The sequence below is a fragment of the Dendrobium catenatum genome, unplaced genomic scaffold, assembly GCF_001605985.2.
Source record: "Dendrobium catenatum unplaced genomic scaffold, ASM160598v2 fragScaff_scaffold_743, whole genome shotgun sequence".
Taxonomy (NCBI): Eukaryota; Viridiplantae; Streptophyta; class Magnoliopsida; order Asparagales; family Orchidaceae; genus Dendrobium; species Dendrobium catenatum.
The window spans coordinates 4,878,080-4,899,319 of NW_021319205.1; the positions used below are offsets into that span (position 1 = coordinate 4,878,080).

General features: G+C 39.1%; 1 protein-coding gene across 1 annotated transcript in view; it reads left to right on the top strand.

Moving 5' to 3' along the window:
* The first annotated feature begins 3,689 nt into the window (after nucleotides 1-3,689).
* LOC110093280 (ABC transporter C family member 2) overlaps nucleotides 3,690-21,240 on the top strand; it is a 77,214-nt gene continuing 59,663 nt past the window's right edge. Inside the window, exons 1-8 of the mRNA XM_020818118.2 lie at nucleotides 3,690-3,840; nucleotides 4,290-4,670; nucleotides 5,189-5,367; nucleotides 6,051-6,090; nucleotides 6,253-6,412; nucleotides 6,564-6,678; nucleotides 6,767-6,847; nucleotides 6,923-6,947. Of these exons, the coding sequence (XP_020673777.2) occupies nucleotides 4,338-4,670; nucleotides 5,189-5,367; nucleotides 6,051-6,090; nucleotides 6,253-6,412; nucleotides 6,564-6,678; nucleotides 6,767-6,847; nucleotides 6,923-6,947 (933 nt within the window). The 5' untranslated portion in view covers nucleotides 3,690-3,840; nucleotides 4,290-4,337. The remainder of the gene's footprint in view (nucleotides 3,841-4,289; nucleotides 4,671-5,188; nucleotides 5,368-6,050; nucleotides 6,091-6,252; nucleotides 6,413-6,563; nucleotides 6,679-6,766; nucleotides 6,848-6,922; nucleotides 6,948-21,240) is intronic.

The following is a 21,240-nucleotide window of genomic DNA, read 5'->3' on the forward strand; positions in this document are numbered from 1 at the left end:
TGTCAAATCATCTTATGTTTGAATACAAGTAATAACTCCTACATACATATCCTTAATGATTTGAATAAAAACATTGTTAACCCCTTTCTTTTCTAGAACTCTCCATATTACTTTTCTTGGAACTTTATTATATGTTTTTTCTAAATCAATAAATATCATATGTAGATCATCCTTATTCTATCTATACTTTTCCATCAAATCTCTCAATAAATATATAGCTTTCATAGTAGACCTACGCGACATGAATATAAATTAATTTTGAGAAACATTAATATCACGTCATAACATATGCTCCATAACCCATCTTACAACTTTTTAGTCTTCAAAATATTATTAAAAAATTTAATAAGCCAATAAACTCTTTCATCTTCAAAACATTTTCATATCTTTATTGGAATATCATGAGATCCAACGTCGTTCTTTAACCAAGGAATTCAAAAGAAACACAATAATAAGAAAGGGTATTTAGAGCAAGAGCGGGATCAAGAAATTCCCATAAATTGAAACCTAGTTTAGAAGCAGAAAGCGAATCTCAAGATTAGAAGAGGATCAAAATCCTAATAACACGCAAATGACCTAAAGAGAAACGTGAAAAGCGACACATTTGTTTTTCTAAGAAAATCTCTATTGGTGAATAACAAGATTACATTGAAGTTGACTGAGTTTTGTCTTCATGTTTTTTTCCGCAGGAGCGGTCGGTGGAGCAGTCAAGCAGGAAGGGAATCGCGTAGAGTGGAGCAGAGAGAATACGAATCGCTGGGGAAGGGAATTACGATAGGAAATAAAAATTAGGGCTTTATCATCGAGCGCAGCAGTCGCGAGAAATAAGCTTTTTTTTTTTTTTTTACCGCTCGCAAACGAAGCGGGTTTCTCTAATTTATTCGAATAATTTTCCCCGTCTATCTGCCTTTGCCTCTCACCAGCATTTCCATTTAAATATTCTTCAATAAAAATTATTTTTTTATTAATTTTTTAAGTTATTTTAACTTTTTTATTTTAAACACATATTCAAATCTACTTTAAAATATAAATATTTATAATATTAATAATCTTAGCATCAACAATAATATTTAAAATTATAATTATATCACAAATTCTATTAATATTTACGATATTATCTTAATTTTAGTTTTACGAAATAGCTTCTTTCTATGGTATGAAAATCCTTGCCTATTAAACGTTACACTCGGATGTCTGTGCAGAACACTTACATACTTTTCATTGTATTTAAGCTATATAACACGTCGCTTCTAGGAAACGCCCTAATATTGATCTTAAGGGAGCCATGTCATGAGTGCTTTTTGACTAAGAAAAATATTATATTCATAAAAAAATACATTTTTTTTCATAATCAGATATTAAAATATACCAATTAAATTTACTTTTAAATAATCTGAAAATTTAATAATTCAAATTATAAAATTTAAATTAACCATATTTATGTATTTTCCTTAAAACATAATTGAACACATATATATAATCAAAATTGATATGTCATCAAAACATTATCTTGATCGGGCACGAATCTCAATGCAAAATCAAGGTGGAAACTTTCAAAATTAAAATTGGAATAATATGAACTCTAATTTCAGCAAACTTACAGTCAAACTGAACGTCTCAGAAATACGAACCCAACGACACCAACTTCGACTCAATCCAAGCCCAAATGGGTCCAAATCAAGACTCAAAACGCTGTTGTAAGGTTTAAAACACAAATTGGATTACCAAACAGAATTTCAAACATAAGGTGCTTATGGTCAAATTGAGCGGCTCGACGAGACGAATCCAATGAGCCTAGGATCACTGAATTTTAACATCACTAAGGCATAAAAATGTCCCTCAAATGGTACATGATCAAGGGATTTAATATCGGCCGTCCATCCAATCACTCTCAATTTACCCTTGATCTATCACCTATTTACATGTCATGCCACTTCATAAATATATAAATAGACCCTCATTCCTCTTGAAAAGAGGGACGGAAGCAAGAGGAGAAGAAGGAAGAAGCTCATCCTCAACCACTGTCGGAGTTTCGCCGGACCACCGACGGAGTTTCGCCGGACCATCACTAGAGTTTCGTCGGACCACCGCCAGAGTTTAGCCGGACCACCACCCGAGGCCCTCACCTACGCCGGACCACCACTTGACGTCGTTGCTCCGCCGGACCACCAGTTGAGGCCCTCACCTCCGCCGGACCACCGCTTAACGTCGTTGCTCTGTCAGACCACCACTTGAGGCCTTAATCCTCTACCAGATCAACGTCTGACGTCGTTGCTCCGCCAGACAACCACCTAAGGTCCTGAGCTCCGCCGGACCACCACTTAAGGCTTTAAGCTCAGTCGGACCATCACATGAACCCAAAATTCTCCCGGACCAACACCTAAAGCTCGAACCTCTGCCGGACCACCACATAACGCCCGAAGTTCTACCGAACCACCACATAATACTCAGAGTTCTAACGAGCCACCACCTAATGCTCAGAGTTCTGCTAGACTGACGTGAGGCCCGAACTTCTAATAGACCACCACATGAGGTCCAAACTTCTGCCAAGCCACCACTTGAGGCCCAGACTTCTACTAGGCCACCACCTGATGCCCAGAGTTTTACTGGAGTACCGCATTATAATTACGATCTTTCAGACCCCTTATTGCCAATTACGATCTTTTGGACCCTTGTCTCATGCCGACTACCTCAAACCTCCATCGCCTACTATGGTCATTTCGATCTCCATCACCTTACAACGGTCTTTCTGATCCCGATCTCCTGCCAACTACGATCTTTCGGACCTCTGTCTTCTACCGACTATGATCCTTCCGACCTCCATCACCAGGTAACAGTCTTTCTGACCTCTATCCTATCGACTATGGTTGTGCCGACTAAATAAACATCTCTATATTGTAACTCCAACAATGTAATGTGCTCTATATGATGTATATTTGTACCATCAAGCCAAGGCCTTCTCTCAAGGAAGGGCCTCATTTGTAATTGACTGCAAACACTAGTGGATTCATTTAAACTGGGCCAGACCTCGTTATTTTTTTCCCCATTTTCAAGGGTTTACATGTAAAAACTCAGGTGCCTCTAATGAACGCTACACCCTCTCTCTTATCCGATTGTGTGCTGGATCTTCGTACAACGTTAAGATGTTAAACTATATATTTCTCTACCGCCGCAAATACCCCAGGACGCAACAAAAATATTTATAGAAGAATAAGCAGTTAGCCGTGGGACTAATTTCTTTTGTGATGATTAAAAAGATAGAATTATGACATGGATAATTTAAAGATTAAAATATGTTTAAAAATTTAAATAAATATATTTATTAAAGATGAGTAAGATAATTAAAATATTTATTATACTTAAACAATTTAAAACTGATAATTATCTACCGTGAACTTTTTTCAAATCCGCCATATAATAATTCAATGGGACCAATGAAATAATTATCGACTAATAATTAAATAGAAATTCTTTTCTAAACCATTAATTAAAATCACATAATTTACATTTTATTAATCAATATTAACAAAATAACAAAACCTAAAACTAGTCAAAATGTTCGGAACATAAACGACAGAGAAAAGTAATGAGCCTGCAATTAAATATATAGAAATTATATTTTAGTTATTTAATATTTTAATATTATAATTAGGCCAGCTTTTTATTTATTTATTTTTTTCTATTCTACCTCTCTCTCGTCATCGCTGACGGCTGGTCGATACCTCCTCCTCCTGCTGATTCCTCCGAGAGCGAGTATAAAATCGCAGGCTTACGGCCATAAATGTGAGGAACACCGCAGAACCCGCAAAATCTGGGGCTGGGGTTTCTGGCCGTTTACAGGTATAACTTTTTCTAGCTGGATTTCGTTGATTTATTCAGCTAATATTTCCTCGAGTTCTGATGGAAAGAAGGATTTCCACAAGAAAATCGGCAAGACCTGAATAGATTGAGAAAGACTTTCCTTTCGTTCTTCAGCTTCGTAAATGATTTTTTTTTGTTTTTTACTTTGAGTTTTGGTTTATTACAGCACGTGTGTATGGAATTAAGCGGCTGTTGTTTGCCGAGCATTGTCTGAGAATTTCAAGGAGAAAAAAAGAAAAAAAATCAAGGATAAACCCTCTGAGGAAAAATACCTTTTTTTTTTCTTATCGATCATAATATAATTGTAATCATGTTTTCTGATCCGAACCTGTTTAAAGTATATTCTGCTTATGCTTTCCTGCAGTGCTTGATTACCAAAGTTGAACGTCTTTTTTTTTTTGTTTTTTTGTTCTTTTTTGGTTTTGCAGGGAAATGAACTGCTAGAAAGAACAAGATATTCTCTGAACTCAGCAGAGATGGCTTTTGAACCCTTGGTTTGGTATTGCCGGCCGGTTGAGAACGGGAAATGGGCGAAGTTTGTCGAGAATGCATTCGGAGCTTACACACCTTGCGGCATCATGACCATTGTGCTTGACATCTCCTATCTAGTTCTATTCGGCTGTTGCTTTTACAGAATATGGAGGACAACGAAAGATTATTCTGTTCAAAGATACCGCCTGAGGTTTCCGTACTTCAATTACTTCTTAGGGGTTTTGGCTTTGTATTGCACTGTAGAGCCATTGGTTAGGCTGTTCATGGGTTTATCGATTGCAAACTTGGATGGGCAGACTAGTCTTGCTCCCTTTGAGGTTAGTATGATTACTTTTCTCCAATCATACTCAATGGTCATCATACTTTCTATGGATATCTTAAAGTTTGGGTATGTTACCAGTGCAGCAGAGGGTAATATGCTTCAATAGGCAAATGCTACAGCAGTTTTATTTTAAATTTATGATGGTTTACATTTGGGCTTCGTTTGGGACGGCTTTTTTAATGCTTCTTAAAACAGCTTTGTAGTGCAAAGGTTGAAATTTTTGTCCTTCAAAGCTGCTTTAAGAAGCAGCAAAAAAGCTGTCCCAAACGAAGCCTTTGTTTATCTGCAGGCCATTTTGTTTCATTCTCAACTGGTTTTTGATATGTCAACTAAACTGAGCGCATAAGTGCTCCTTGCCATGAAATATTGTCTTGTTATTGCCTGCTGGAAGTTCAATCCTTGTGTTAGTCATCAAGTGCCAAGAATAGCACTTCAATGTGCTAATCTAATGGTTTGACACTTGCCGGAAAGTTGATTTTAAATCCACTCAGTCATTTCATCTTCGTTTGTCAGGTGGTCTCACTGATTGTTGAAGCAGTTGCTTGGTTCTGCATGCTCACCATGACTGCTTTGGAAACTAAAATTTACATCCATGAATTCCGGTGGTATGTGCGGTTTGTAGTCATATATGTACTTGTTGGCGATGTAGCTGCTTTTGATGCTTTCCTATCACTAAAGAAGTACTATGACAAGTAAGTCATCACATGCTGTTACTTTAAGTGTTACTTCGATATTTCCTTATGGAAAATGTCCATGATTTTTGGTGACAAGTTGTTGGTAATTGAGGATGCAACTTCTATGCTTACTCTCCTTCTAAGATGTTGTCATGTTGAATACACCAGATGGAAGCTAGAGAACAATTGAATGGGATGGACATTTATTTCTTTTTTTTGCTTAAGTTTGGGATTATTGTTCTTTTGTTTTTAATGGCATCCCCACATGCCCTCCCCTAAAAAAATAGAACTCCAACTACATTTATCACGTTCTTGTTTGCGCCAAGAATTTGAAAATTCCTTGTGATGTGCAAAAATTTGTTGTTTGCTTTGAAAATTTGCAAATTCTATGTGATTTGCAGGAGCTTATTGGCCTTTAAACAACTTTTGGAATTTGACCCCCTTTTGCTATTTATGTTTGAAATGTGTTGGATCACTTATGTGCTCGGAATTCTTTTTTTCTGAACCAGATAAATTCCGTAAGCTAATATTTTGATCTTAAAGATCCTTACATGCTTTTTGTTGGATATTTATTGGATCCAGTTTCCTCGCTGCATTTAGTGACTTTTGTAACTGAGAAAATTGATTTTTGTTTTGTTTTCCATTCTCATTATTATCAACCAAGCTGTTTCATCTCTCACTCAAAAAATTTTATTTTGCAGATTGGCACTTAACATATTTACCAGTGGTGTAATTTGTCAGGTCTGTCTTTGCATCTTTGTCATCTGACATGCATTTGCAACTGAGTTTAGCTCATATATTTTCATTATGTTGTGGTGGTCTGGATTTTGTAGGGGTCATCTTTTCTTATTGCTTTATGTTTCGAGCATACAATAACTTTTTTTCATATTTTTATTTATGTAGCTTTTGTTTGGCATCCTGCTCGTGTTTTATATTCCAACTTTGGATCCTTATCCGGGATACACTCCTCTTAGAGGTGATGTTCATGTGGACAACACAGAGTATGAATTGCTTCCTGGAGGAGAGCAGATATGCCCTGAGAGGCATGTAAACATATTTTCTAGTGAGTGTATTGGAGAATGGTGAAATTCTTCTCTCATTTTTCATAAAACATGTAACAGAACCCTTGGCTTGGGTAAAGATATTGGAATATGTAAAATCCATGTTAGAATTAACACTCATTGGCTTTTTATTTTTATTTTCCTTCTCTGCAGAAATATTTTTTTCATGGATTACTCCACTCATGCAACTTGGCTTCAAAAGACCTATCACTGAGAAGGATGTTTGGAAATTAGACTCATGGGATGAGACAGAGACATTAAATAGCAGGTGCTTTTATTAGAAAAAATAAAATTTCTTGCCACATTGTCACTCGTGAGAATATTTTGTAATATTGACAATAATATATTGTTCTCAGATTCCAGAAATTTTGGCTTGAGGAATCTCGAAGATCAAAACCTTGGCTATTGAGGGCACTGCATCGCAGCCTTGGGGGAAGGTATGAGTAGCTAATGTAATGCTTTTATTTTTCTATATCCCATGTTCTTAACCCTTGCCACTGTTTTATCCTCAGGTTTTGGTTGGGAGGCGTTTTCAAGGTATGGATTTTTGTAGAATGCTTTTATCTGAAAACTTTATTTGTTTTCTTCCTCCAGCATGTTTAAGAACTGCTCATTTTGCATTGTTGAAATTTGTTTAGAGGCAGTATTTGCAATGATTGCTCTTCCATGATTAAATTTTGCCACAAGAAAATTGCTTATTATTATTTTTGTTTGGAGATTGAGGAATGGCCTAATGTAGGGGTGTAAAGTGTAAACAACTTAAGCTGACTTTGAGCCACCCCTAACTTGAGCTTGAACTCGATTAATTAATTGAGTTTGAGCTCAAGCTGGGGCTCAATTCTACCAATTTGAGTCAGCTTATCAGAAGGCTCATTTATTATGAAAGAAATAAAAAGATTTTAATTTAAGCAATTGTTGTGATACAACAACAACAACGAGCCTTTATCCCACTACGTGGGGTCGACCGGGGCGTCTCCGCGATCCCTTTCTTTTTTGTGTCGTTGAGGAGAGTTTTAATAAGTTTAAGTTCCGAGGTAAAATTTTAGAAGACAGATTGGGTTTTAGATAAAACATTACCCAGAGATTTCACCCTCATTTTGTGAGAACTTTATGATATGAGTACAAGTTTCCTATAGTCGTAAACCTCTTTAGTTAATTACTCCTCCCGATGACGAGAGAAAACTTTTGATTAAGGCTAGTTGTTGAACATATACATAGTTTCCAGCGTATACTAGCAACAAAATTACATATTGAAAATTAAAATTTTATCACCGCACACTTAAAGCGGTGGTGGGGGAATGATGATGAACCAGATTAAGATCCCATGGTTTTATCGGCCTGGGTCATCTTGATCTCGAGTTTAATTAGTCAAAGGAGGTAGTCGACCCAACTTGACCAAAGGATCCTTGTCGGTAGAGATGGGTTGCTTTATCCATAGGTACCTTGTAGACTTGGGGTGAATGCTTGTCTAAAGGGACATATTTGAGTCCACCTTAGCTAACAAAGGGCTTTGTGTCATATCAATTATATCCTATTAATTCATTACTCAAGGGTTTAATGCCATTGGGAAACATACATGCTCTGACTATGACCGTAATTTAGTGGTATCATTTGGCGGTAAAACCATACGGTCAGAGGATTCGGTCATAATCGTTTACTAGTGGTGACATTTGGCTGCAAAATCACCGGTTAGAGTACACGTGCTACGTCCTTACTCACAAGGGATGATTTGAGAATGAATCTTAGTGATATTATCGACTAGACATTCGCTCTTTGTGAGCTGAAGTGATTTTTCAAATTTATCCATCTCGTTAAACTGTTGCAGAGGGTGGATGAATTTTTGCTTTATGTGTTTAAGTGATTTATTTCATTTTGAATATCTTGAATTTTTAAAGAGAAATATATTTTAAAATTTTATTTAAATTTGAGCATCAAACAATTAACTTGAGATTTGGGGGCATTTCTTTGAAATTTGCATGGATCTCCCTAGTTGAGATTTGCATTCAACACAACCATCATCAGGGGTTATGAGCAACTTCATTTCATTAATCGAACCTTGTCGACTTTGTTTGCTTGCCAACATAGGATTGAGTTCAACTCCTAATTTTAAGAGTTATCATATATATATATTAGAATTTAGAGCATGTATTTGATGTGTGAATTTTCTTTATAAAAGACTTTGAAGGCTTAATATGAACGTATAAAATTCAAATATTCTGATTTATTTACGATCCCGAGAGTTTATGTTTTTAATAGTGAACACTTCTTGTAATAAACCTTAAAGGCCTAATATAAACATATAAAACAAAATACTCTGGTCAGCATTACGCAAGTCGTGTCAACTCCAGTCCATTAAAAATGAGAATCAGACTTGAACATAAGTTCACTTTTGACCCGCGCAACATCTTCAGACATCACGTGTACGTGTCACGCTCGTAGGGGATCATGTAAATATCATGCTTTTCAATATATTTTGTATATGACACATTTGATGTATATGACGTATCTGTATATTTGCGTGCTTTATGATTTGAACAATGCATTTACATAGTGTGAGTGACGTATATATATGATTTGCATTATGCACTTATTTGACTGTTGTATGATTGACATAATGCATTTGCATGACTAACATAATGCACATAGAGAATTGATATAACACATATGCATAAATGACACAGTGTATTTGCATACATGTTTGTGATAGGAAATACTTGATATACTTGAAATCAAGTATTTCCTAGCCCAAATCAGTAGAAAACACTCAAAACAGGAACCAAATTGCTGTTTACAGCAGGAAAACAGCAGCCAACAGAGGAAAAACATGGAAAACAAAGAGAAAACTTGAGAGAAATCACACCAAAATACTTTATATTAATGGTAGATGCAAGAAAAACAATAAAGATATAAGAGATCCTCTATTCGAGAGGAGGATCACACTCTCTCAATCTCTAGAGAACAATCTAGAGCCTTAGCCATAAGAGAAACCCAAGAGAACTTTCCAGAAAATTTCACATAACCCTAACCCTATCTTTTCCCCCTTAATGCATGAAATTCAAAATTAATACAAAAGGACCTAATTGCCCTTGTCGCCCCCCCTTTTGGCTCCAAGATTGAATTTGAATATCAAGTGGACCCCACCCCCTCCTCTCTCCTAGCTTTCGCCGGCCCCCTCCTGCTGTAAACAAAACGAACTGGCCCAAGGAACTGGGCCGACTGGACCGGTCCATAGAGGACCGGTCTAACATTACCGCCCTCCCAAAAAATCACCTTATCCTCAAGGTGGAAGTCAGGAAACTGTCGTTTCATCCGCTCGTATGGCTCCCACGTGGCCTCGTATTCAGGTAGGTTCTTCCATTTGGTCAGGACTTCTGTAGCTCCATATGCTTTCTGACGAACCTCTATAAGCTCCAAAGGTTCCAATATCATTTCCATCTCATCAGTTAATGTCCCTGGTAACTCCGAACTGGTAGCATAATCTCCAATGACTCTCCTCAGCTGGGATACATGGAAAACGTGGTGGATCATCGCCGTAGGTGGTAGCTTCAAACGATATGCCACGACTCCAATTTTCTCTAACACTTCATAAGGACCGAAGTACCTTGGAGCAAGCTTCTCATTCCTCCGGTTGGCGACCATTTTCTGTCGATATGGACGGAGTTTCAAAAACACCCTCTCACCCACTTCAAACTGAATATCCTTCCGATGCCCATCAGCTTGTTTCTTCATAATCTGTTGAGCTCTCAACATGTCTTTTTTAACTCTTCAAGTATCTTATCCCTCTCCTCCAAGTACTCATCTACTGAAGAAACTGGAGTACTGCTACTCCCAAAATGCACCAAGTGGGGCGGATCCCTTCCGTACAACACCTTGAACGGGGTCATATGAGAAGCTAAATGAAAAGAGGTATTGTACCAATACTCGGCCCATGGTAGCCATTTAGCTCAAAGCTTGGGTGTCTCTGATGCAAAGTATCTCACATAAGTCTCCAAGCTCCGGTTCACTACTTCTGTTTGACCATCCGTCTGTGGGTAGTAAGCAGTACTCTTTTTCAGCACAGTTCCCTGCAGTCTGAACAATTCTTTCCAGAAATGGCTGAGGAACACTTTATCCTTGTCTGATACTATCGCTTCTGGCACCCCGTGTAATCTGACTATCTCCCTGATGAATGCTGACGCTACTGTCACCGCAGTGTATGGATGGCTAGAGGAATGAAGTGAGTTATTTGCTCAATCTATCCACCACCACCAAAATCAAAGTGAGTCCTTCAGAGCGGGGTAGCCCATCAATGAAGTCCATATATATCTCCTCCCAGACTCGGCCTGGTAAAGCCAATGGCTGCATTAACCCCCCTGGTGACATAGCTAGATACTTATTCCTTTGGCAAACCTCGCACCTGGATACCATCTCTTCCACATCCTTATACATACCTTTCCAGTACAGCTCTGCTGCCAGTCTCCTGTAGGTCTTTAGCACTCCTGTATGACCTCCCACTGCGGTCTCATGGAACTCCTGGAACAAATGTGGAATGTGAATTGATGTTCTGGGCAACACAAACCTCCCATGATACAACAATCTCTCCCCCTCCAATGAGTACCTTGGATGGCCGCCCTCTTCTTTTAGTAAGGTAGCCCTCATCTTGCCTAGTTCCTCGTCCCTGACACTCTCCTCCTTTATGACTTCCCAATCTAGCATCATTGGGACTGATACAGTCATTGTCTACAGCTCCCCCATGCACCTGGACAAGGCATATGTTGCCTTATTTTCTACCCCTGGCCTGTACTGAATCTCAAAATCATATCCCAGTAGTTTGGATAGCCACTTTTGATGCTCCTCTGTCACCATGCGTTGTTCCAACAAATATTTCAGGCACCTTTGGTCGGTCCCGACGATGAAATGCCTTCCGAGTAAGTAGGGGCGCCCTTTTGGATGGCCAAAACAATTGCCATTAATTTCCTCTCATAGACAGCTTTCAACCGGACTCTGGTAGTTAACACCTGACTGAAATAGGCAATGGGCCCGTGACTCTGCATCAACACTGCTCCTAATCCATACCCCGATGCATCTGTCTCTACGATGAAGGCCTGAGTAAAATCCAACAAAGCTAAGATCAGGACTGTGGTCATAGCTTTCTTCAACTTCTCGAATGCTGTCGTGGCTGCATCCCCCCATAGGAACCCATCTTTCTTCAATTGCTCAGTGAGTGGTCATGCTATAGTACTGTATCCCTCCACAAATCTTCTGTAGTACCTTGTAAGCCCTAGGAATCCCCTCAACTCCTTTAGATTTTTAAGCAGTGGCCACTTTAACATGGCTTCAATCTTGGATTGATTTGCTGCTACCGCTTCCTTGGATACCACATGCCCCAAGTACTATACATTGGCTTGTGCGAAGCAGCACTTCTTCAAGTTAGCCCTTAACTGGTGCTCCTGGAGAACCTCTAACACCTTCTTCAAATGCCCCCAATGCTCCTCTGTTCTGCTGTACATTAAGATGTCATAAAAGAATACCAAAACAAATCGCCTGAGATACTGTTTGAAGATCTTATTCATGAGTGCCTGGAATGTGGCTGGGGCATTGGTGAGGCCAAAGGGCATCACTAGAAACTCATAGTGGCTCTCATGAGTTCTAAAAGCGGTCTTGGGTACATATTCTTTCTTCATTCGAATATGATGATATCCTGATTTCAAGTCGATCTTGCTGAAAATCACTGTTCCACTCAATTCATCCAACAGCTCGTCAATCACTGGTATGGGAAACTTATCAGGTACAGTTTCCTTGTTGAGTACGCGGTAGTCTACACAGAACCGTCAGCTGCCATCCTTCTTCTTCACCAATAGAACAGGACTAGAGAACGTGCTAGTGCTGGGCTTGATGATCCATGCTTCCAGCATATCTCTGATCAACTTTTCTATTGCGTCTTTCTGAAACTGGGGGTAACGGTAAGGTCGTACGCTGATAGGTGACACTCCCTCCCTCAATGTGATGACATGCTCTTGCTCCCTGGGTGGTGGCAACCCTAGAGGTGGTTGAAAAACTTCATAGAATTCATGGATCAAAGGCTGTACAGAGAGAGGTATGTCTCCCCCTTCCTCCAAACTCACTCCCTCCAATCTATGTAATCCCACCAAATAGCCTTCCCCTCCTGTATTTTATTGATTAGGGGTTTGAGAGAAACCCCTGCCTTGGTCAGCCCCGCATCATCTTAAATCACCCTCTTCCTTCCTCCCTTCACCAACTCCATCCTCAGAGTACCCCAATTGATCTTGGTTTCCCCCAAGGCCTGCAACCACTTCATCCCTAGGATGACATCTGTACTCCTCAAATCTAAGGGAAGGAATTCTTCCTTCACTTGGATACCTTGGATCTTCAGCACCACCCCTCTACAGACTCCTCTTCCCATTTCTACCTTCCTCGTGCCCATCATCACCCTATAGCCTCCTATATCTACTAACTCCATCCCCAGAAGCTCCACAATCTGGGTAGAAATGAAATTGTGGGTTGCCCCACTATCGATCAACACCACAACTTCACGGTCAGCTATCTCTTCTTTCACCTTCATAATGTGACTCGGAGTGAATCCCACTACGGAGTTGAGAGAAACTTCTGCCACATTCAAATGCAGCTTTTCCTCCTCCACCTCAAAAACGCTCCCCCTCCCTCTTCGTCTTTCTCATCTTCACAAACGAGGACTCGAGGAGAACTTGAAAAGTTCGATCCTTGCACTTATACCATGGTATGTATTTTTCGTCATATCGGAAACAAAGCCCTTTTGTTCTCTTCTATTGTATTTCCTTCCCAGTAAGCTTCTTGAACTGCCCCCCATTTTCTCCTCCTGTTGCTTTTTCCTTCGGAACTTCTTTCATCCCTTATGTGGACGCTCCCTTGGAGGCTAGGTGGCTATTCATCCACCTGTAAGTGCCTCCTGAGCTGCTATTCCTAGCTCCCTTCTCCAGATTCTTTTGATTTTTGACCAGTTGGGTAGGTGGGGAACTTCATGTGCAAGCTTCATGGCCTCCCCCTGGTCCATGGGCATCAGGACCTTCACCGCTGCTCTAACATCTGCCTTTAACCCCTTCATGAAGTTCCCCTCCAGTACAATATTGGACAAGCGCTCTACCCTGCCGGACAGATGCTTAAATCTCTCTCGGTAGTCCGCCACAGACCCCTCCTGCACTAGGGCAAAGAACTGCTCGTAGAAGTCTCCTCCCCGGTCGGTTTGGAAACGCTCTATCAAACTGTCCTTGAATTCTTCCCAGCTCCGGATAGGTCTCCTCTGATCTCTCCACTGATACCAAGAGAGTGCCTTCCCTTCTCGACATAAGCCCGCTGCCGGCAATTTCTCCTCCTCCGTTAAGCCGTTAACGGCAAAGTACCTCTCCACCTTGTAAATCCACCCATAGGCGTCCTCCCCTTCAAAAATGAGCATTTTTAATTTCCTCACCTTTTGATCCCCGCCATTTCTGCTCTCCCATGTGCTTGTCCCCCGCCATTTTTAATGTCCATGATAACCCCCCCGATGCTCCCAAGAAGCACCTCCTGGTTCCACGCCTCCATAGCCTTGCCTTTCCCCATATCTTCCTCCTCTCTCCTCCCTCTGGAAAGGCTCTAGATGAGGCCTTCCCCTACTCCCTTCCACGATTTCCACTTCCTCTTCCTCCCGATGGATTTCAGAGTTGGTGTTTTTCGCTTCGTGCTTTTTGCATCAGACGCTACCGATTGAGTTTGAAACTCCAACATCTTCTTCATCATATATCGTAGATCGGTCACTTGCCCTTCCATGGAAGAAATTCTTTCCTCAACGGTTTCCTTGATTTGATTCATCTCTCCTTCAATTCTCTCCTCCTAAGCATCCACCTTCTTAGCTGCCATTTCCTACGACTTGAAATTTTGGAGATGTCTAGAACTGAAAAAAATTTCAGCAATTTCTTCTTCGCCGGTACAAATTTCAGTCACTGATACTTGTCAAAAAACAGCCCACGATTGGTCCCAAGACTTGCTCTGATACCAATTTGAAAAATCAGTAGAAAACAACAACCAAACAGCTGTTTACAACAGGAAAATATCAGCCAACAGTGGAAAAATAGGGAAAACATGGAGAAAACTTGAGAGAAATCACACCAAAATACTTGATATTAATGGTAGATGCAAGAAAAACAACAAAGATACAAGAGATCCTCTATTCGAGAGGAGGATCACACTCTCCCAATTTCTAGAGAACAATCTAGAGCCCTAGCCACAAGAGAAATCCAAGAGAACTTTCAGAAAAATTCACATAACCCTAACCCTAGCTTTTCCCCCTTAATGCATGAAATTCAAAATTAATACACAACAACAACAACAACAACATCAAGCCTTTATCCCACTACGTGGGGTCGGCTGCATGAATCCTTTTTCTCCATTGTGTCCTATTAAAAGTCAAATTCTCGTTTAAATCTAATAAAGAAAGGTCATTCCTAATATTTTCTAACCAAGTCTTTTTAGGTCTACCCCTACCTTTCTTAACATAAGTCAAATCTAATACCTCTACTCTCCTAACCGGGTCATCGCAAGGCCGCCGTTTTATGTGACCAAACCATCTAAGGCGACTTACTCTAATCTTATCTTCTACTGGAGCTACTCCAACCTTTTCACGTATATGCTCATTTCGTATCCTATCTCTAAGGGTAAAGCCACTCATCCACCTGAGCATCCTCATCTCTGCCACACTTAACTTAGTATTATGCTTCTCTTTTAAAGGCCAACATTCGGCACCATAAAGCAAAAGGACCTAATTGCCCTTGCCGCCCCCCTTTTGGCTCCAAGATTGAATTTGAATATCAAGTGGACCCCACCCCCTCCTCTCTCCTAGCTTCCGCCGGCCCCCTTCGGATGTAAACAAAACGAATCGGCACAAGGAACTGGGCGGGCTGGACCGGTCCATAGAGGGCCGGTCTAACAGTTTGCATGTTTGTTTGCATATGCATTTGTATGTTTGTATGCACACTTATGTATTTGGATATGCATTTGCATGTTAAACATGTGTAAAATACACTTGCACTTGTATAGTGCATTCGTGCAGTGCACTGACATGTTTTACTTAGTGCGTTAGTGTGACACACCTACATGAATTTCGATGCACTTGCATAATGGCATGATCATTAGCATATGTAGGAAGTGGTTTGCATGATCAACGCTATGTGTGCAGGTTACTTAGTGCGCTAATATGATTGGATGTATGCATATGTGCCACCTGATGCATCTGTATATATTTGGTACATGCGCATTATACAATAGGAGTAGGGGCTCGTAGGTGACACCCTTCGATGATTTTGGCATGTTAATGGAGGGTCGTACAACCCGTGACAAGTAACAGTGCACTATTTTGTTTCTTTTCAAAGACTATGTTCACGGGATTTACGAAATCTTCACGGGGTACTTACGAGTCTCCTGACTTTAACAGCTGACGTGCACGCTATGTGAAACACTTGTGCACCTGTGACTTGCAATATGATTGACATTTCCCATTTTATTATGAAGTATTTAGCCAGGATAATTACCGGGGATATGCAGTGAGTCCTATGTAGCAACCCTTAATGTAAATACATTTTCGTAGGAAAAATAAATAAATTTTTACTTTTGCCTCTTACATTTTTTAGGATAATTACCGTCCATATTCATGTGTATTTATGCTCGTATTTTACTCGCTAGTGAATACTCGAGGAATCCAAAGTTGGAGTCTCGAAATGACATCTTGATATTATTGCACATGAAGCTTCAAACATGACACATTTACTTTATTTTAATATGAAGCTTCATTGCTCCTTCACTGTTGGATTTTCTTTATTGATGAGCCTCCACACATGGCTATTTTTTGGGCTATAAATATGGAGTTATTCTGTAGTTCAATACATACATTTCAACTTGCGAAGAGTGTTGCTTAAAGGTCTTGGTGTGAGTGAGTTAAGAGTTAATAGAGAGGTTTGAATTCTACTTTGTTGGTGAGCAACTAATTCTCCTACAAATTCACTACAAGCTTTGTTTTGTTCTGCTTTGATTCTTGTTTGTTCAATTTTATATCTAGGATATCATGCATTTTATATTTTGTTGACTTAGGAGTTTGGGTATATTTTAATTTCTTTAAAATTTTATAAGTCATAAGTTTTGTTGTAAATTTCGGCAGCGCTCCGGCATTGTCCCCATGTAGGGGGATGCATGGGGGTACTAAGCCTTCTTGTCTGCCAAGAAAGATAGTCATGGTAGGTGTCAGGTGACACCATGACCGAAATTTTATTCCTCACTCGCTAATAAAGACGATCACGGGGTCTTCAAGTACCTATTTAAAATGCAGCATTTTCCCACCTACTAAGTAAAACAATCACGGGTACTTAGTTTTCTTTTAATATATAACAAATTCTCCTCTCGCTAATGAAAGTGGTCATGAGTACTTATCTCATGCAAACGAATTTCCCTGCTCGCTAATAAAAACGATCATGGGTACTTACATTTCATGTATACGAATTTTCTCTCTCTCTAATAAAAGCGGTCACATCTACTTATGTTTTCCTGATCGCTAATAGAAATGGTTACGGGTACTTATATCATGCATATAAATTATGAAATACTAGTGTCAGGTTTATACCTTAAGTGCGCGGTGGAAGCGGTGACGGTAGACAGCGATGACTACGACACACGAAACCTGTGATGCACAATACATTTTTTTATCATGATTAATGCTTATTGCATCCAATTATATGCATATTATATTCATTATTTTTTTTAATCGGGGCTAGAGAGAGAAATATAGTGTGCAAGCTCTCTTTTTAGAGAGAGAAAGAGAGGGAAGGAGTGGATTTGGTGGAAATGGTGTAGGAAGGTGTTTATGGTGAGGAGGGTGATGTTTAGAGAGAAAATTAATCTCTTTCTCCAATTTTAGAGAGAAAAAGAGGGAGAGAAAATTTTTTCTCTCTCTAGGAAGGGGATAGGAGTAAATGATAGTGAAGGGAGGTGTTTGGGATTGAGAGGGAGATATTTATGAAGATACTTTATGAAATTTATCTCTTTTTTGAGAGAGAAAGTGGATTGTGATGGTGCTTTTTGGTGGAGAAGGTGTAGGGGAGTGTTTTTTTTTTTGTGAATTGAGATGTGAGATTTGAGAGATAGATGTGGAGAAATTAAAAAAAAAAGGGTTAGGTTGAGGTTAGGTTTGGGAAGAAAATGGAGGAGGAAGAAGAAGGTGAAGGAGAAGAAGAAGAGTGGAAGAAGAAGAGAAAGTGGTTGGAAATGGGGTAGGAAGAAAGGAAGAAAGAAAGAAAGAAGAAGAATAAGAAGAAGAAGAAGAAGAAGAAGAAGAAGAAGAAATTTTATCTTGAGGAGCTTGGAGGGAGGAGGAGGCCAGCTGCTTGGAGTCGGGTACACATGAGAGAGGGAATCATGAGTGGGCCAGTTGGATTGAGTGAGGGTGAGTGTTATGTGAGGAATGAAGGGTTAAGGGTTTAAGTGGGGGTATTTTAGGGATTTTTTTTTAAAAATTTTTTAATCTCTCTCTCTCCCTCTTTTATTGTTATTTTTAAAAATATATATGATATACAGATTTTATAATTGTGCCTCGACATTGCTGTCAAATCGCCGTACACACGTCATTGCCTTTTTTCGCGCATGTGAAATTTAAATTTTTGCCAATTGACGACCCCAATTTGATGAGGACATCTGACCATGGAGAGTTTACCATAGAAGGGGCCGACGATCTACGACGACGATCACACAACTTTATTTTTGAGCTATCATTTGTATAAGGTTTAATATTATATATGTATTTGATTTATTATCATAGTTTTTCATTTTTACCCTCACTTGAGGGAGTAGTTGTTTGTGACCCTTAGGGACACTTTTGTCTTTTGGATTTTCTATTGTAACTTGGCTATTTATAACCCCTCCTCTTCTTTGGAGAGGGTAATGATGATCATTATGAAATTTTTCCTGCGCTTGTGTTTTGGAGAGTTGAGAGAGCTTTTGTGAGAGTTTGAAGTCCCTAGGTGAGGGTAACGTGCTACCCATTAGCCGCAGGAAGTGTCCGGGCTCATGGTTCTCCTCATCCCCTCTTTCTCATCCATAAACCGCCGACCAATCCCCTCCAGAAGCTGCCAGCCAAGCTCCTTCCCCTCCTCCAAGCCGCTGGCCCCCATCTCCCCTTTTCTCTTGGCCGAAACACCACCCAAACCCTAGGCCGATTCCACCTCTCCCTTCCTCCTAGCAGCCGACCCAAAGCCACCTCCCCTCCTAATCGACAACCCCCAAGCTCCCTTTTTTTTTCCTCCTAGTCGCCGGTCCCAAGGCCACCTCCTCCTCCTCCAAGCCACCGCCCCTACCCCTTTCCTTTCCTTTGCCTCCAAAATTCAAACCCTAAATTGATACTTTCCGTTTATAAAGCATCTTAAATTAGGAAGGTTCTTAATTTCATATTTCAATCTATTTTGAATTTGAAATTCCTTCCTAAAGCAATATAAATTATCTTAGGAAAGTTTCCCAAATCACACCAATTTAAATTAATTAGTGATTTGACATAATTTCCTCTTCCCTAATTAAACATCCCTTGTTTGGTAACCCCTTAATTCCCTCCCACATCACCTCCCCACCCCCATAGCCGCCTGCCCCTCTCTTTCTCACCTCTTCCTCTTGCCCCTCCAATTAATTCCCCACCTTGTTCAACCTCTCCAAGATTTATTTCAGGATTCATTATTTGCTGAAATTAATTCTTTGAAATTTTCTAAATTGCTTCTCCCCTAACATATTTCTCCTCATGAATGACCAATCCGGAGCTTGATTATGGATTCATATTCGACGATCAAGGATTAATTGACGTTCTCTGATCCCTGTTCTTTGACATCGATCTAGAGAATGACCACTTCGTCGAAGACTACGTGGAAAGAATCCTCTTCTCCCTTGCCACCGTTATCGACCGACGACAACCTCCCGTTTAGTGGCGACTTTCTTCCGAAGCCTGACAAAGGTGAAATCTCTTGCAAGTCTTATCTCTTCTAAGTTTTCCTCAATGTGGCATCACAAAGATTATGCAAACTTTCTCCGTTTCCACCAATCATCAAGGAGTTGAGTGAGGGATCTTACATATTTAATATTCAAAATGTTAATTTAGGAATTTCTTTCGACAGCCCCACATTAAGCAAAATATGATTTGATTGGTTATTTTTGTGTTATAAATCTTTGATGTGTGATATATTACTTGATTTAAAACACTGCTTTATTGTTTTCAATCACCGTTTAAATCATGGAAGTTGATTAGTTGCTCTTGCTATTTCAAAAGCATATAATTTCAAAGGCAAAACATCAACCAACGTATTTAGTCCTACATCACAATCAATATGGGCATCGATCTCAGCAGCTGTTTCCATTGCTCCGGATGCGCCAGCATTGTCCATTTCACGAATGGAGGCCATTTCAGCGATTTGGATTTTTGGTCGAAGCGCGTCGAGTGAATTATGGGCGACGTCGCGCACTTTCGCTTTTGAAACTCACCTTGTGGGGTCGACTCAACCCCGACACCGGTATTGAGGTCAACATATCTCCAAATCTCTCTTTATAAATATAAAATTTAAAAAAACAAAGAAAAAATCGATTTCAATTTTATTGGCATACATATGGTTGTTAAGAAGTACATAATGAGTTTGATCAACTTGTTCTAGTGATATTTCAACTTTAGTAGGGAGGTGCCATTCACTTTGAAATTCAACATGTATTTTATTAGTTTGCTCATTAGTCTCATTTATTATAGCAAGCATGATTGTTCAACTATACATTGGAGAATATAGCCAATGTTTTTTAAAAGCTCAATTCATATTCAATAGTTTTATGTGAAGTTCAAGTTCACATTTAGGAGTAGATTCAATTTCACATAAAAGCTCATATTTACAGGCAAAAATGAATTCAATTTCTATTAGAGGTTCATGCTCAGATTAATGAGTAGATTTAATTTCATATAAAAGCTTTACAAATTTGTTCGCTTTCAGTTTAATTTAGTTAAATTCAAATCCAAATTTAGTTTCAAAATTTGGATTGTAGTTTTTGCTTGATTCTAGGCTTAAGTTCACTTTTAGGACTAGATTCAATTTTGCTTAGAAGTTTAAGTTTTGATATGATTTCATGCATAACTTTTGCTTTTATATTCAATTTTTACTTCTTGCATGAGGATAAATTCAAGTTCAGAAATAAATTTTAAGGTACGCATAGATTTTGATTAGAGGCTCCGTTTTAGTTGATAATGCCATTTCTATTTGAGGCTTAGGTCTCACGCTCAAATTCAATGCCAGACTAGAATTCCAACCCTTGTTCAAATATGGGTTCATAATCATAGTCTAATGTTGGTGCCAATTAGACTCCGTGACATCAAAATAATCCATGAACTATTGTTTCCTCACTAAGATATAATTCTAGTACATCTGATTTTATTGTAATTGAGGTTGACAAACTTAGTAGAAGAAGGTAAAGATTTCTCTTTAAGGATTTTAGTTGCAAATGTGGTATTGCTAACAAATCATTGTAAATATGTCTAAATACTCAAAGAATCAGTAAATGCATCACTTAGTGTTCTTGGTAAATTGTGGCTTAAGTCAACCCTAATCGTTTGCCTAAGTCCTGTTACGAAAACATATAACAATAAAGTTTCAAAACAAATTATGTTTAATTATAATGCCTATTAATATATCATATTATGCGAACATACTAGTATTATTTTGCCTACAACCTTTGAAGTGATTATCCTATTGATCATGTTATTCTCTGAATGGTATATATTATTATTTAAGTTTGCCTCATGTTAGCTCCTGTTGATTTTATT